Raw genomic sequence first — 14765 nt, 5'->3', positions numbered from 1 at the left:
AGGCAGGCAAAACTCGGCATAACACCTGTCTGTCTCGGGCTGTCAGAGCTGGACTGAAGGACTGAAGTCGGTGGCTGGGACACCCAGCTAATAATAACGACAAAAGCTACCATGTCGGTGCTGTCCCTCGCCATTCTGCTGTTTTTCAGAGGGTTTACTTTCTCTGTGGCAGACGACTGTGAAGGTTAGACAGCATGGTGTGAGTAAGTTGTTTACAGTCTCGCTATAGTTTACCAGTACTACACTGTGCTTTTTTTAAGTACAGATATCATTTACAGGCTCTTATTTCTTACTCAAAATCAGCCATGCATGCCTGTGGCAACACCGTTCTCCCACCATAATCTGCCCTGCACGTGTGGATGAAATTGGGAGGGCTATCATTTTAAAATGATTTGAGTCAGAATATAGATGAAAAGACTGTGGAAGGTATTCTGAAGTTACAGGAAAGAAATGTAAACAATTCTGTCTGTCATAGCTAGCCACAGTGTGCAAAAAAAAAAAAAAGCTGCACATTACTTCAAAAACAGGCCTATATACACTCACCTGACACTTTATTAGGTACACCTGTTCAATTGCTTGTTAACACAAATAGCCAGTCAGCCAATCACATGGCAACAATTTAGGCATGTAGACTAGTCAAGACAACTTTGCCGAAGTTCAAACCGAGTATCAGAATGGGGAAGAAAGTGGATTTAAATGACTTTGAACGTGGCATGGTTGTTGGTGCCAGACAGGCTGCTCTGAGTATTTCAGAAACTGCTGATCTACTGGGATTTTCACGCACAACCATCTCTAGGGTTTGCAGAGAATGGTCTGAAAAAGATACAACATCCAGTGAGCAGTTGTGTGGACGAAAATGCCTTGTTGATGTCAGAGGTCAGAAGAGAATGGGCAGACTGGTTCAAGGTGACAGAAAGGCAACAGTAACTCAAATAACAACTCGTTACAACCAAGGTATGTCGAACCTTGAAGCAGATGGTGCTACAGCAGCAGAAGACCACACTGGGTGCCACTCCTGTCCGCTAAGGAAAGGATTCGCAAAGGATACACAGGCTCACCAAAAGTGGACAATAGAAGCATTGCCTGATCTGTTGAGTCTCAATTTCAGCTGCAACATTCAGATGGTTGGGTCAGAATCTGGCATAAGCAACAGGAAAGCATGGATCCATCCTGCCTTGTATCAACGGTTCAGGCTGCTGGTGGTAGTGTAATGGTATTGGGGATATTTTCTTGGCACACTTGGGCCCCTTAACTGAGCATTGTTTAAACACGACAGCCTACCTGAGTATTGTTGCTGACCATGTCCATCCCTTTATTAGCACAGTGTACGATCTTCTGATGGCTACTTCCAGCACGATAATGCTCCATGTCACAAAGCTCAAATCATCTCAAACTGGTTTCTTCAACATGACAATGAGTTCACTGAACTCCAATGGCCTCCATGGATCTCAATCCAATAGAACAACTTTGGGATGTGGTGGAACAGGAGATTTGCATCATGGATGTGCAGCCGACAAATCTGCAGCAACTGCACGATGCTATTGTGTCAATATGAAGGAATGTTTCCAACACCTTGTTGAAAGTATGCCATGAAGAATTAAGGCAGTTCTGAAGGCAAAAGGGGGTTCAACTAGAAAGGTGTACCCAATAAATTGGCCAGTGAGTGTATTTGTCAGCCAATAAGCACATACAACAACACATATTTGAACTCATAATTAACTCACTCATAATTGAACTTGATAAATGAAAAACAAGAAAGGTTCCTGAAAACATATTGAAGACTAAAGACTTAAAGACTTATTTAGAATGAACAGATGTCATGCTTCTCAACACATTTGATCTAATTTATGTTTATTTTTCTTATTTATAATTTATATTTATATAATTCATAGTGTTGTGGGCCACAAAACATAACTATTTGTCAGAATAATATACACAACATACACATCAACAAATGAAGACACAAACTCATTTTGCTGTAACATGTCCATTGTAACAGACAATGCGTTATGTAACCGAAGCCGGATGGCTGTGCAGTAAGTAAACCTCACTCCCCGAACACGTTAAGAGACGCACTAGTGCCCATGGGTTTCAGCCTCCTTGATTAGCTCATCCGTCTCCCATATCCGAGGTCGCCGGTTCGAGTCAGGACCTATTCATTAAAATATATAACACATGTCCACAAATAATTGATGCTCACTTCTACTAAAAGTGATGTGGTCTGCAGTGTGTGTGGGCTTTCTCCACAGACTGTATGGCAGTCTGACCTCAGCCCACAGAGAACTCACTCCTGCCCTGGTGGAAGAAGAGCTGATCCAGGCCTGCACTGTCGCCCAAGGGAAGGAGGCAAGGCTGGTGAGAATACAACGCAAAGAAAATTTCCACTTGTTTGTGCAAGTTGGACTGCTGGGGTGTTTTACAAACTGCACAGACAATACAGGCACTCATGGTACCAGATAATAACACACACCTACAGTTTCACAACTAGATTTTTAAAAAATACACACTGCATACACAAGGAACAAGGAATTCAAAACAGCATTTTATAGATATTTTATGGGGGGAAAACTCCATTTCAAAACTTTAAATCCAGTTAAATTACAAAAAAACCTATTCAGGGTTGCATCCAGCACCTTCCGGCATAATTATCTGTTCATGTCATATCAGCAGCGATTATGCTGTTTTCAATCTTTGTGTTCCCCTGGACAGTGTTTCCTTGCTAAATCACAGTGAAGCAATGGTGGAACAAAGAGGGAATTTTGTACTAAAAACTGTAACTTTGGAAGATACCCAGTGGACTTGAACAATACCCAGCAGTCTATCTCAACCGACCTTTTTTTTACTACCCTCTTCTTGTAGACCAAGTTTTTGGTGTGTGAGCTGCCTGGCTTTAGTGAAATTGTGTTTTTGCCAGGGATTGAAATTAATTGAATCATACTGATATTTAAACGTCATTTCAAGTCTGGATAAGAGGCAACAAGAAAAGAGAAAGACTCTCCACACCCATGAATGGTTTTCCATGTCATACATCGTGAGCTGCAGACTTGACTAATATGACTGTGATAACCAGTATACTGAGCTGATAATAGAAAAAGGTATGTTTTATGTGCTGTCTCAGTGTTACTACCTAGGAGCCAGCAGTGATGCAGCCACCCGTGTCACAGCATCAGTGTCTCGACCTCTGGCCTTCCATGTCCCTGTTGAGAAGATCTGCCAACGCCTCAGTAGCAGCGACACACAGATCTGTCAGCTCAGATATGGTAATGTGTGTTCAAATGCACAACAAAGACTAACCATTCATTTTAGTGTGCACAAAACAGACAAGTCTGTTTCTATTTTGTGGTTGTCTGCAGAGCCTCAGCTGAAGGATCTGAGCAGTGATGGGCTCAAAAAGCTGAGGGTCGTGGAGCTGAGGAACATTTTAGCCTCATGGGGAGAAGAGTGTCGGGGCTGCCTGGAGAAACACGAGTTTGTCAGCCTCATCCAGGAGAAAGCTCCACTGCATGCTCACAGTATGGAACTATGAATAGTAATTAATATCTCAGAAAAAAGGCAATACATCTGTATTCACACTGCAATCACTTGTGATTTTTGAGGGTGTCACTGACAGACTGTAATGCACAACATGAAGGAGCTGATACTGTTTTTACTCTTTTTTCCAAGCTCTAGATTGTTGTTACATCCTGAGAATTGTTTTTCCCATCCTGTGTGAAGATTTTGAAATTGGGGGTGGAGTTCAAAGTTGTAGTTTGATTCACATCCAGCTGGTACCAGTTCCTGTGGCCGAACATATTCATTTCTTGATACTAATTGTCCAAGTTTGTACATAACATGTACTTGACAGTATTACTACACTGAACAAAACACTTTTTTTTTTGTCCCCATTCATCATGAGCTGAACTCAAAGATCTAAGACTTCCTCTATTTACACAAAAGGCCTATTTCTCTCAAATATTGTCCACAAATCTGTCAAAATCTGTGTTAGTGAGCACTTCTCCTTTGCCGAGATAATCCATCCACTTTACAGGTGTGGCATATCAAGATGCTGATCAGACAGCATGGGTATTGCACAGGTGTGCCTTAGGCTGGCCACAATAAAAGACCTTAGGCTGGCCACAATAAAAGGCCACTCGAAAATGTGCATGGCATCAAACATAATGACCTCGAAAATCCGCGTGGAGCCAGGCCGTCGTCACACATGTGTTGTAGTTTGTTAAATATGTATAGACTGTTCAAAAGGCAGAAAATCCAGAAACAATGGAAAATGAAGGAACAGGGTTGGAGCGCAAGTACAATCTCACAACACATAATAAGAAGAGACACACTTAAATACCTGGTGGAGGTAAAGAGGACAGATTTAACACAATAAAACAGGAAATCACAAAACTCAATATCATAACCATGAAACTCAAAAACCCAAACAAAACTGTGCAGGGTCTCTCTTTGCTTTCACATGTGTTTGTTGTCTGCACCTGCTGTTTGCAGTTAATTTTGTGTCCACACGTTTCTAGTTTAGCCACATACTGTTTGACATAGATTTGAAAAGATTCCTCATATATTTATTAGATGGAGGTGTGCAATTACAAGTTCGGGCATTTTGATTGTCTTTATATGTGGAAATTTTGTTCTTCGGCCTATATGTGGAATTTTTGTTGATATGACAAATATTTCAAAGATCTTTGGGATACTGATAGGAGACGCTTAACATTTGTTAAAACTCTTTCAGAAAAGTGTGAAGTAACACAAAAGGCCACTGACGTATATGAGTTGTTTGTTTTTTGAAGTTACCCTGTTTAACAGCAGGCATGAAGAGGTCAGCTGTTACACAGGTAATTACTGGAACTTATTTGTGCATACAATATAAAAGATTTGAAGTAACATTACATTTTGTATTTGGTCTGACTATCCTGAACTGTTTTAAAAAGGGATTTGTTCAAACTTTTGTTAAAGGACCACCATAACAAATAAAACTGTTTTGATTGTATGAAGGTATATCTAAGCTGAGTGAAGATAGAAAATAAGGGGCAAAAATTGGACTATTCCAGATCTGCTTAAAGGACCTGCAAAAAAATATTTAATAAAGTGGGATAAACTGCCGTTGACAGCATTCCAGTTCGGTATGAAATTACTGATGGTGTATTTCCTCTTAAAGGCACATTTAGTGTGTTAAGTATGATGTAGGACACTGTTATAGGAAAGAGTATGCTCGCCTGCACCTGCAGCTCAAGTTGACACACACAATTCCTCAGAGGAAGAGGACAACGATAATGGAGCTACTAGAGAAACATATAGTAACTGGGATCCAGCCATCCAACAGCCAACTCAACAGATGGATGCCCTCTACGCTTCAGTCAAGGAACACTTTCCTCTACGTACACACTGGCCCCTGATTCATAGAACTCATAGAACGAAGGTGAGAGTGCTGCTGATTTCCATACTCGCGTGGACATTGTCTTCAACTTTCCTTCAGGTCTTGAAGAAGACAGCAATGCCTTTAAGAGTCTGCCCAAGAATTCTGTCATCAGAGGACTCCTTTAATGAGTGTCATAACTTCTATACTCTCTGGCAAAATCGTGGTTAAAGTACTTCCACAGGAAAACCCATTGCCCCCAAATCACTCCCTGTTAACCTTCCCTCTGCCTTACTCCTGCCTGACTCTGCTTTGCTGTTTGTAAATGTCAGGCTCACATGGGTAACCTTGATCCAGTGCCACAGGGGAAATGCCACTGCTGAATCAGCAGCCAAATCTGATGCTCTGTCTCCTGTCTCCCCATCTTTCAAATGCACCTTTCCTCCTGGGATGATCTTTTCTCTGATAATGATGTCTCTATGCTGCAGACTGGAGCTACTGGCAGAAAGTTTCATCCTGGTCAAAGAAAGGTTGCACATAACTCCCTAGTGTAGCCTGCACGGGCTACCAGTTGTTTCACGAGCCATCTCTCTCTTACTTGTTGACCCATGGTGCCGACCATGTGTCAAAGGAGGGGATGTTAGACACTGTAAACAGACATTGGTTTACATCCAGATTTTCGTCATATGCAGAAAATGTTGGTAAAAAGTGTGTGATTTCTGCGTATGGCCTTATACAGCTTTGTTCGTAAACATGACCTCCGAGTTGTTGTCACATCCTGGTCTCAGTCTGCCGGTTTGTTTTTTTGCCTTGTCTGTTTTGTGTTCTGATTCTTGTTTCAATACGTTCCATGGTGTTGGGGTTTCCTGTCTTGTGTGAGGGGTTTTGTTCCGTGTCTTGTGTTTCCTCTGTTCCCCCTTGTTTAGGTTTATTTGCATCAGTTATTGGTTCCGTCTCATTCTGTGTTCTTATTTTTAGTTCTTGTGTAGTCAGGCTTCTGTGTCAGTCTTTGTTCTTAGTTTCTGTCTTGTCCGTGTCCTCAACTGTTTCTGTTTTTGAGAGTTTTATGTTCAGTGTTGGTGTCAAGTTACATTTTTGTCAAGGTGCTGTCTGTTCAGTCTATGTCTTGCTCATGGTGTCATGCTCTGTTTCCTCTTTTGTCTTGTGGTTGTCTGCATCTGTTTGTATCCAGCTTGTTTCCTGTCTTGTCTTGATTACACCTCATGTTTCTCACCTGCTCCTTAGCCAGTGTTCAAATGTATGTCTTCCTGTTCTGCTCCTGTTGGTCCATTGTAGCTTGTCGTACTCTGTCTCATGTGATGTCCTCTACCTGTTTGTTCCCCCCTGCTTGTTCTCGTCAATGTGGATTTTGATTTTGCCCTTTGGATACTCCGTTTGGATTGTTTATTATTTTGGTTTGCTTGGATTGTTTAATAAATCATCTGAACTGTACCTGCTCCGCTCTGTATCCTTCATTTGGATCCTCAACCTTCCCCACACACCACCCAGCCTTGACAGTTGTTTCCCCCTTTTTGTTGTTTTTCTCCTATTGAACAAAACCACATTGTGAGTGCATTGTTTGGTGGAATACAGTTGGGAATATAGTTTAACCTAAGTAATTGTTGTTTGTGCAGAAATGTTACTGTTGGCACAGATAATTAATTTGGTTTCCGCAGTAATGCACCTTTAAGTGAAAGTAGAGCAAACTGATGTTTCCCCTCTCTACCAGTAGGTGGCAGTATGAGTGTATTTAAATGTTTGCCTGGTTTGTGTCTGTTGGCTGAAATACCAACAATTATCCAGTTTATTGATACAGATGTATTTAATGCTGCTCATTTCATTTGATATTTGATGTTTGTGGTTTATTTGCCACCTATTTGCATACAGCGTGAATTTACTTTGTACTTTTATATCATTTCAGAACCACACATACCTGTATGGGAGAATGAGCATATAATGATGACATGACATTAAATAATGGATAACTGAAAAATAGAGACATTTGGTTTGTTATCAGACACCCTTTAGTGGACCTGGCTTCAGTGACCACTTTGTTATGACACCACCTGTGATTCCTGTTGTTACATTGCACCTTCATCACTGTATCATCATCATCATTCACCCTCAGCTCAGAGTCAAACCTGCTGTCAGCTTCTGAGCAGCTCTGACTACAAAGTCACATCAGAAATATCAGAATTTGCAGATTTACCACTGTGCTATATACTGTGAACACTGTTTTGAGGAGATGACTGCATGAGATATTGTGGAAGATTGAAACATGGATAGCACAATTCTAAGGAGATGTGTCATAACTGTCTTCACCCTCCAGTTCCACTGTGTCAGGCAAGTGAAAAGAATCCATACAAATCTGAACAATTTATTCAACATGTAGCGCATACAAACTTTCAATGGCATTAATAGATATCATAATATTGTGAATTAACATACATTTAAAAGCTATGGCTGCAGAATACTGAGGATACTTGGGGAAAATGGATTATACTTTAGTACTCTGACCCTAAAAGAGTCAATGCTAGACGGACATTCATCAGGTGGACAAAACACACATTTACAATATAGACTTTATATGGTGATGCTATGTCAATGTTTACAGCTTGTGTTGCCCCCAAAAGGCCAAACATTAGTGTATTTTTAAAGCTAGGGTAGGCCACTTATTTCATAAGCATATTTTTTTTTGTTATGTTTGTTGTCAATAAATCAGAGGCTTTGACACAAAAATGAAATAAAAAATTCTACAGGCTGCTGTTTTGTCCACCTTGCGCAGCTGTCTAAGGTGTTCTAGAAAACACAAGTCAACTTTCTGCACATCAAAGAGCAGGTTGGCATCATGGAGGCAGGTGGCACACCACCCCCAGGGTCATTCCTATCCCAAAGTCATCCTAGGTGGACTTGGGTCCTTCAGAATTACCCATGAGGAGGAGAGGAGCAGGAGAGGCTTTGAAGCACAGGAAAGGCCCCGGGATGAGCCGCTGAGCAGATTTCTCAGACTTGTCCTTACATCATCAGCAATCTTGAGAGCAGATTTAAGAATCTCCACATCCTCTGAGCCTTCAGTGTCCTGGGGTCACACGCACCAACCTTAGATGATGCTGCCCATAGATATCCAGATAATCCCTTTATTATGGATATCTATGATGCTGCCAACATTGCCCACCTGCAGCCCCTTACCAGGAAATTCCTCCCTGGACAGGATGCCGCAGTTGTCCAAGCGTGAATGTCATTCAAATAACGTGCTGCCAGGAGCATGCAAGGACAAAAGCACAGCTGGCCTGTGAATTTGATGAGTGGGCAGACATCTACCTTTGCATAGGTCAATTGACCCTTCGCTAAGCCACGCCCCGAATACGCAGCTGGCCAATCATACCGCTCTAACTGAGGTCCGAAACTTTCATGGCTGCGCTCCTTTGACTCTAATGTAAAAGGAGTTGTTTTTGAGCCTTCGTTTGCTCTTTTTCCAAGATATAGTCAAACGCTGTTCCTGGGGCACTTGTAATAGTTACAGCAGCTACCCAGAAAGGTTGAAAGGAGAAGTACGATTCATTTCCTTTCCAAAACCTAAAACAAATCCAGAAGAATGTCGGCTGTGGATTGTTCCTAATGGAATGTTAGTTAGCCAACGCTAGCACACACCTACTGAATGTAACATTATATAACCCAAACTTTTCTGCTTTTTAATGATTGTAATAGTGAATATAGACCTACCCAGCTTTACAGGAACAGTGTTGATCCTTAATATCGTTGTCCTCTTACTCAATATTCAATAATAAAACTGCGGTTCTCTTTTACTCTGTGATCTTTTTTTATCAAAATTGTCTGTTTCTTTCCGTTTTCTCCATAAATTAGACAATATTTCTCCAGGGAGTGCAATAATTGTGGCAGAGCAGTGCTAGAAGTCGACAGTTTGTCGGACTTAGCGACAGTAACTACGGGGGGCGTGGCTTAGCGAAGGGTCAATTGTGTGCAGTGGCCCTGGTCATCCCTGTGTCAACTTTCAATTGAGTGAGAATTCTCAGCAATGAACAGGATCAAAACTGACCTGAGAAACAAACTTAAAGGAGAGCACTTTGCTGTACCCTTGAGAATTGGTATAAATGGATCTGCACCTGAAGCCTATCCATACAGGCAAGCAACCCGATTCTTACCATGAACTATCAAGTGGTCAAAGATAATGTGACCTCAAACCCTTGTTCCATCATAGTATCAAGCCTATACAGTGTTCATTTTATTAAAATTTGTGTCTGTCAAAGGACTGTGGTAAGCACAGCCAATCTTTTCAAGTGTGAAATGGCCTACCTGTGTGCATTCCTCCTGCTCTGGCTGACACAAGTCTAGGTGAGACTAGGTCCTTCAACCCAAGGGACCGTCCTTCTGTTTCCTGCTGCTCACAGCTGTCATGGTCTGAACAGCTGACTTACCATTCTGGTTTTCCTATAGCGATTCAAGCATGTTAATTATTAAAAAGTTTTTGAGTATTAAATAAATTAGCTCAGATTTTCTGAAGTGGGGTTGTACAAGGTATAGTCAGTGTATTGCAAACAGAAGATGGCGGTCGGCATACTCCCAGTTTGGAGAAGTCCTTTTGCTTATTTGTCATGAACACCAATGTTACCAAAATGTATTAATATGTTTACTACTCCATAATATGCACTATTAATTATTATTAGTAATTATGTTATTTGTCATTTACATTGGAGTGGACATGTATTCACATCACACCTCTTGTAATATTCTCTGTCTAGATAAAAAATTGTGTGACAAGACTGCTGTGATCTCATCTACCTTAAGTCCATGACCTCTGTCAGTATGAGTCTCTGTCAAAAATTTGAATATTGTGGAAAAGTTCTTTGTTAGCAACAGAACCAGACCAACAGATTAAAGGCTCAGGAAACCTTTGCAGGTGTTTTGAGTTAACTAGCTGATTGGAGCTCTTCTCAGGGCCACATTCCTGTATTCTAAATTCACCAAAAACACAACGCAAAAATGCCCCAGCTGGGAGGCAGCAAGGCTAGCAGTCCCAAATCAAGAAGGGTGCCCTCCTGACACTTGCACAGCAGCTTTTAAAGCCCGCCTTCCAAGGCCAGGTGGACCTTATTCAGTAATTAGCTGGAGCACTCCCAGAACAGAACTGAAGGACAGAAAACATGGACACAGCACAGGGAAATACATACAGCCGTAACAATCATGAAAAGTGAACTGAATCCATTTGGATTCCTAAACTCGAATGCAGTTGGCAGATGTGAACACTTGAGTCAAACTGTAACTATACTGTTGAAAAGGCGATGCAGCTGAACACGGTGTCCTTGACTGGATTTCAGACATGTTGAGTCTCACTGAAAGAGCTGTCTTCTAAACTAGAGACTATAGATTTACTTGATATTTTCCAGATATGTTTATGCTCTATAGTAGCAGTGACTGGATAGCATGACAGTAAACATAACTTCAACAATCCTGAACTTTGTGCAAAAGTAACAAGGACCGGAGTGAGAGTCCAGAAATATCCAGAAATTCAGGCTACACTCTTTTTCATTTTCTCCCCCACCCCAGAATCTTAGAACTTCACTTGCCCCTCTGGACACATTGTTTTCAGGTAAAATATCCTTTCAATTCCATTAGTTCACCTAACTTTTTTTTCTTTGCAACAGATGTGTGAAAAATATCTATATATTTTTTAACTGAATATGCAAAGAACAATTTATTTACACGGATCCTGAACATTTACTGCCTGCTCATGGGGGGGGGTTACCACTTACAGGTGATGATGTCCGAGATGACTACAGAGCACATACAGCATCAGGCTCCTCTCAGTCAGAGCTATACACCTGTACTTGAGCTATAAGGCTTTATATCACCTCGGTACCAGAGCTGTCTAACTGGCCTCCGAGGCTGTGTTCAGTCCAGGTGTGTTGTGTTTTGGCCGATGCCCAAGATGCTCACACCCTGTGAGCATGTGTGCGAGCAACAGGATGCTGACTGCAGTTCACTTAATAACAAGGATTTTCTGAAAATTCCTTATAGTATCTTTAATAACTGAGTGACATATAGAACCTAATCATTTATGACTAGATATCAGCCTCGTGACATTCAGTCATAGGAAGGTTGTCGATTTTATTGTCATGTTTAAGTTGGAAATGCCACATTTATTCGTTCTACATTATGAAGATAATTCAGAGTGTCTCTTTTCCAAACTCAAAGGAGTATTAGATTTGACAAGGCCACTCTCTGTTTTAATTTCCTTCATGTCACTTGTCATGTTCATGGCCAACCATCTGTTTCAGTTCATAGCGGATTTTTCAGAGAGCTCTATTCTCTTTCGAATATTTTTCCCCCAGTGAAATGATCAATTACCTTTCTGGTTTGTAGCTTTAAATTGTGTAATGTTTTCTCTATTACAAGTCTTAAGTGTGGTTTGTAGACTTTAGATCTGTCAAAATGCTTTATAACTGATTCCACAATACCAGCCAGACTTATCGTTCTCTATATGTTTATGTTTTTTGTTTGTTTTTTTGTTGTATTTTTTGCTGTTTGAATAAGTAAATAATCGAGGTTAGATAAATAAATACTTGTCAGTGGTCACTCTAATATTGTGTACATAAAATGTGTGTGTGTATGTGTATATATAAAAACAATTATAAAATATATAAATTTTTATATTATAAATAATATAAAAATTGTTAATTGAAGGAATGTAAGAATTAAAGGTGTAGGAGTACATAAGTTTGACTTCTTCCTACTCCTTTTCACATGTGATAGAAGTATGTTAACACAGGAAATAAGGGTACTTTTTTTTCTCTCCTATTTTTTTATAACATATAATAAGATAATAAGATGCGCAATAAGATCACTTGCCGCCTTCTTAAGGCAATAGAATACACATTCAACAATTATTATTATTTCCTTAGCAAAAGATCACATACATTCAGTAAACAAAACTTAGTATAGAAGCCAACTAACTAGGAAATAAGAGGTAAACAATCAAAGAAGAGACTTTTTACTTCCTTTCTGTACAGTTTGAAGGATTAGTATCAATTTACTTTGTAATATGATTCAATAAGCAAATTCAGACACATGACAATCAGTGGAGGTTAAAAACAGATTGTGAAAGTAAATTCCAGCTCAACGTTCCTGTCCATCCTGTTTCTCAGGCACGTGGTCACTGTGTGAGCCCCAAGCATTTCCTCTGTTTTGCTCTATACTTTTCACCTCACTAAATCACATTCCTCAAGATGCAAACTGAAAAAATGCACTACCAGAACTGTATGAGGTCATAAGCAGTCACATGATCAAAACAACACTATTTAAACACTCTTATGTACACACGCAGTGTGTATTTATATATGTAACTATATATATAGTCCTTGTAAAATAATAATTTATTGATTCCTTTAATGCTGATTTTACATTTATTTTTTTTGCCTATTTTATTATTATATACTCATAAGACATAATGAGTAGAATTTTCTAAAAAAAAAACATGCGTAAACTCATAAAAATAATCCCTCTCAATGATTACCTATGACCCACAAGAAGTGTGTGGCAATGTCTGTATCTGCAGAGACCTCTGCCTGTATTTTCTCATTATCGGATGACAGTTACGTTCGAGAAAGTGTTTTGAATATTTCCTTGGACAAAGCTACTTTTAGGAAGCACCTGGTTGAGTTGACTCACTCACCCATCACAGCACACTTCTAACAATCAAATGTAGGGCTGTTAAGATTTCGATTTTAAATCAAAAATCGATCGAAATGAACTTCCAATTTCAACGTTGAAAATCAAAAGCAGGATCTGCGATTTTCCAAGGTTTTTTTTCTTACTTGCATGTGTCTAGCGCTTGTCCAGGACAAAAATAAATAAAGAGGACACAGGGTAGCTGTACCAGTGGCCTGCAGCTGTACTGTCAGTATGTGTTGTCTTAACCTGACATCAACCATTTCCCTAAACCTAACCACAGGGTAAAGGGAGGGAGACACTATCTGATGGGGAACCGACGATACATTGCAGTTCTTTGATTGACCCACCGTCGCTATGGTTATCTAGCTAGTTCAGTGTTTCCTCTGGTAACATTTATCTGTGATAAGTAAGTAGCGTTTCTCACAACTCTGCTGTGAAGAATGCAGGACGCCGTAGTAACGCTCTGTGACAGTGAACACAACATACAGCCTTTCAGTAACTATAAAACCCCTTATAGCACGTTTCTGTGAAGTGCTGGCCCCGTGAGAGACGCACTTCCCACAACAAACCCCCTACACCACATTTTAGGGTTCAGGTTACCCACAAGGCCTCATTCCTTGAAGGGGGGCTCGTGGCTATTTGCAGGAGAGGAAAGTCAAGTTCTTGTTGTAAAGTTCCCTTCTGCCATCTGGTGACTCCTCTTATTGTTTTGTTTTTAAAGTTTGTTCCCACTTCAGTGGTGACATTACATTTTAAAGAGGTGGTATTCTGCTCATTTTCAGGTTCAAAATCTTAATTAGGGGTTGTACCAGAACAGGTTTACATGGTTTAATTTTCACCATATAAACTGGTTTTAATTTTTCTCATACTGCACACTGCTGCAGCTCTTTTCAGCCTATGTGTTGTACACTCCGCTCTTGAGCTACAAAATCTTTGCTGGGAGTTGCACATGCGCAGTTCCCAGGTAAGGACTACTAGCCAATCAGAAACAGAGAAGGGCGGGTCGTAAGTAACAAGGTAGTGTGTCCAGTCCACAACCACACAACATCATTGTTCCACATCTTACCATCAGGACTAAACGTTGAACTGTTGCCGGTGTTCTGACGATCTATGCTGCCTTGCTAAAAAATGCTTCCATAGCGCAAATCGATAGACTCCACTGTACTCGGCCCTGCTCCGTTTTCCACTGCAGGTAGTACAAAGAGATAGCGACGCCACACACAACTGCCGGCTTTACTGTCAAACTGTCAATATTCGAAATCTACACAGCTGATTTCTCACCTCAAAACTACTCAGAAGTGGATTTAGTGATGAAATTACATACAAAAACTGTAAAATATAAAACTTTCTGTTGCTGGCCTCTGTCTGGTGCAGCAATGATGATGCAGTGAATAGTGAATATTCTCTCTGACCAATCAGCAGTCTGTCGTGTTTTCATGTTACATTTTAGTATCCCTCAGCTCGCTTGGAACCTCAAAGGAGGTGATACGAAAGACAGTACCTGGAAGCAGGTACAGGTACAACATTTCTACAATGGAAACCCAAACAAAGGCGAGCCAAAGGGCCTCCGCTCAGACTAGCTTGGTTTGAGGGCGTGCCTGACCCCGCTAGCCGCTTGGCAAGCTTTATGACGCGTTTGCGCTGTGACGTCACAAGTAAAGGAAGTGAAGGGCTGGACTACAAACGAGCTGTTTTCAAGCGGTTCTGAGCAGAGCTTTCTGTGGAG

The 14765-nt window shown here is 40.6% G+C and overlaps 1 protein-coding gene across 2 annotated transcripts; it reads left to right on the top strand.

Annotated features, from left to right (window-relative positions):
• Positions 1–15: 15 nt before the first annotated feature.
• Positions 16–3578, top strand: cdnf (cerebral dopamine neurotrophic factor). Of its 2 annotated transcripts, none has more exons than XM_038738990.1 (4): positions 16–184; positions 2228–2355; positions 3119–3260; positions 3354–3578. In XM_038738990.1, exons 1-4 carry the CDS (start codon positions 112–114, stop codon positions 3524–3526), a joined length of 516 nt encoding a protein of 171 aa, XP_038594918.1. In that variant the 5' UTR covers positions 16–111; the 3' UTR covers positions 3527–3578. The 2 variants fall into 2 exon arrangements, with proteins under 2 accessions (XP_038594918.1, XP_038594919.1); XM_038738991.1 differs by having other exon boundaries at positions 30–203.
• Positions 3579–14765: the final 11187 nt, after the last annotated feature.

The sequence above is a fragment of the Micropterus salmoides genome, unplaced genomic scaffold, assembly GCF_014851395.1.
Source record: "Micropterus salmoides isolate LMB-PRFRI ecotype aquatic unplaced genomic scaffold, ASM1485139v1 Ms_hic_scaffold_23, whole genome shotgun sequence".
In the NCBI taxonomy this organism is placed as follows: domain Eukaryota; kingdom Metazoa; phylum Chordata; class Actinopteri; order Centrarchiformes; family Centrarchidae; genus Micropterus; species Micropterus salmoides.
This window is presented reverse-complemented; position numbering and strand designations above follow the sequence as displayed.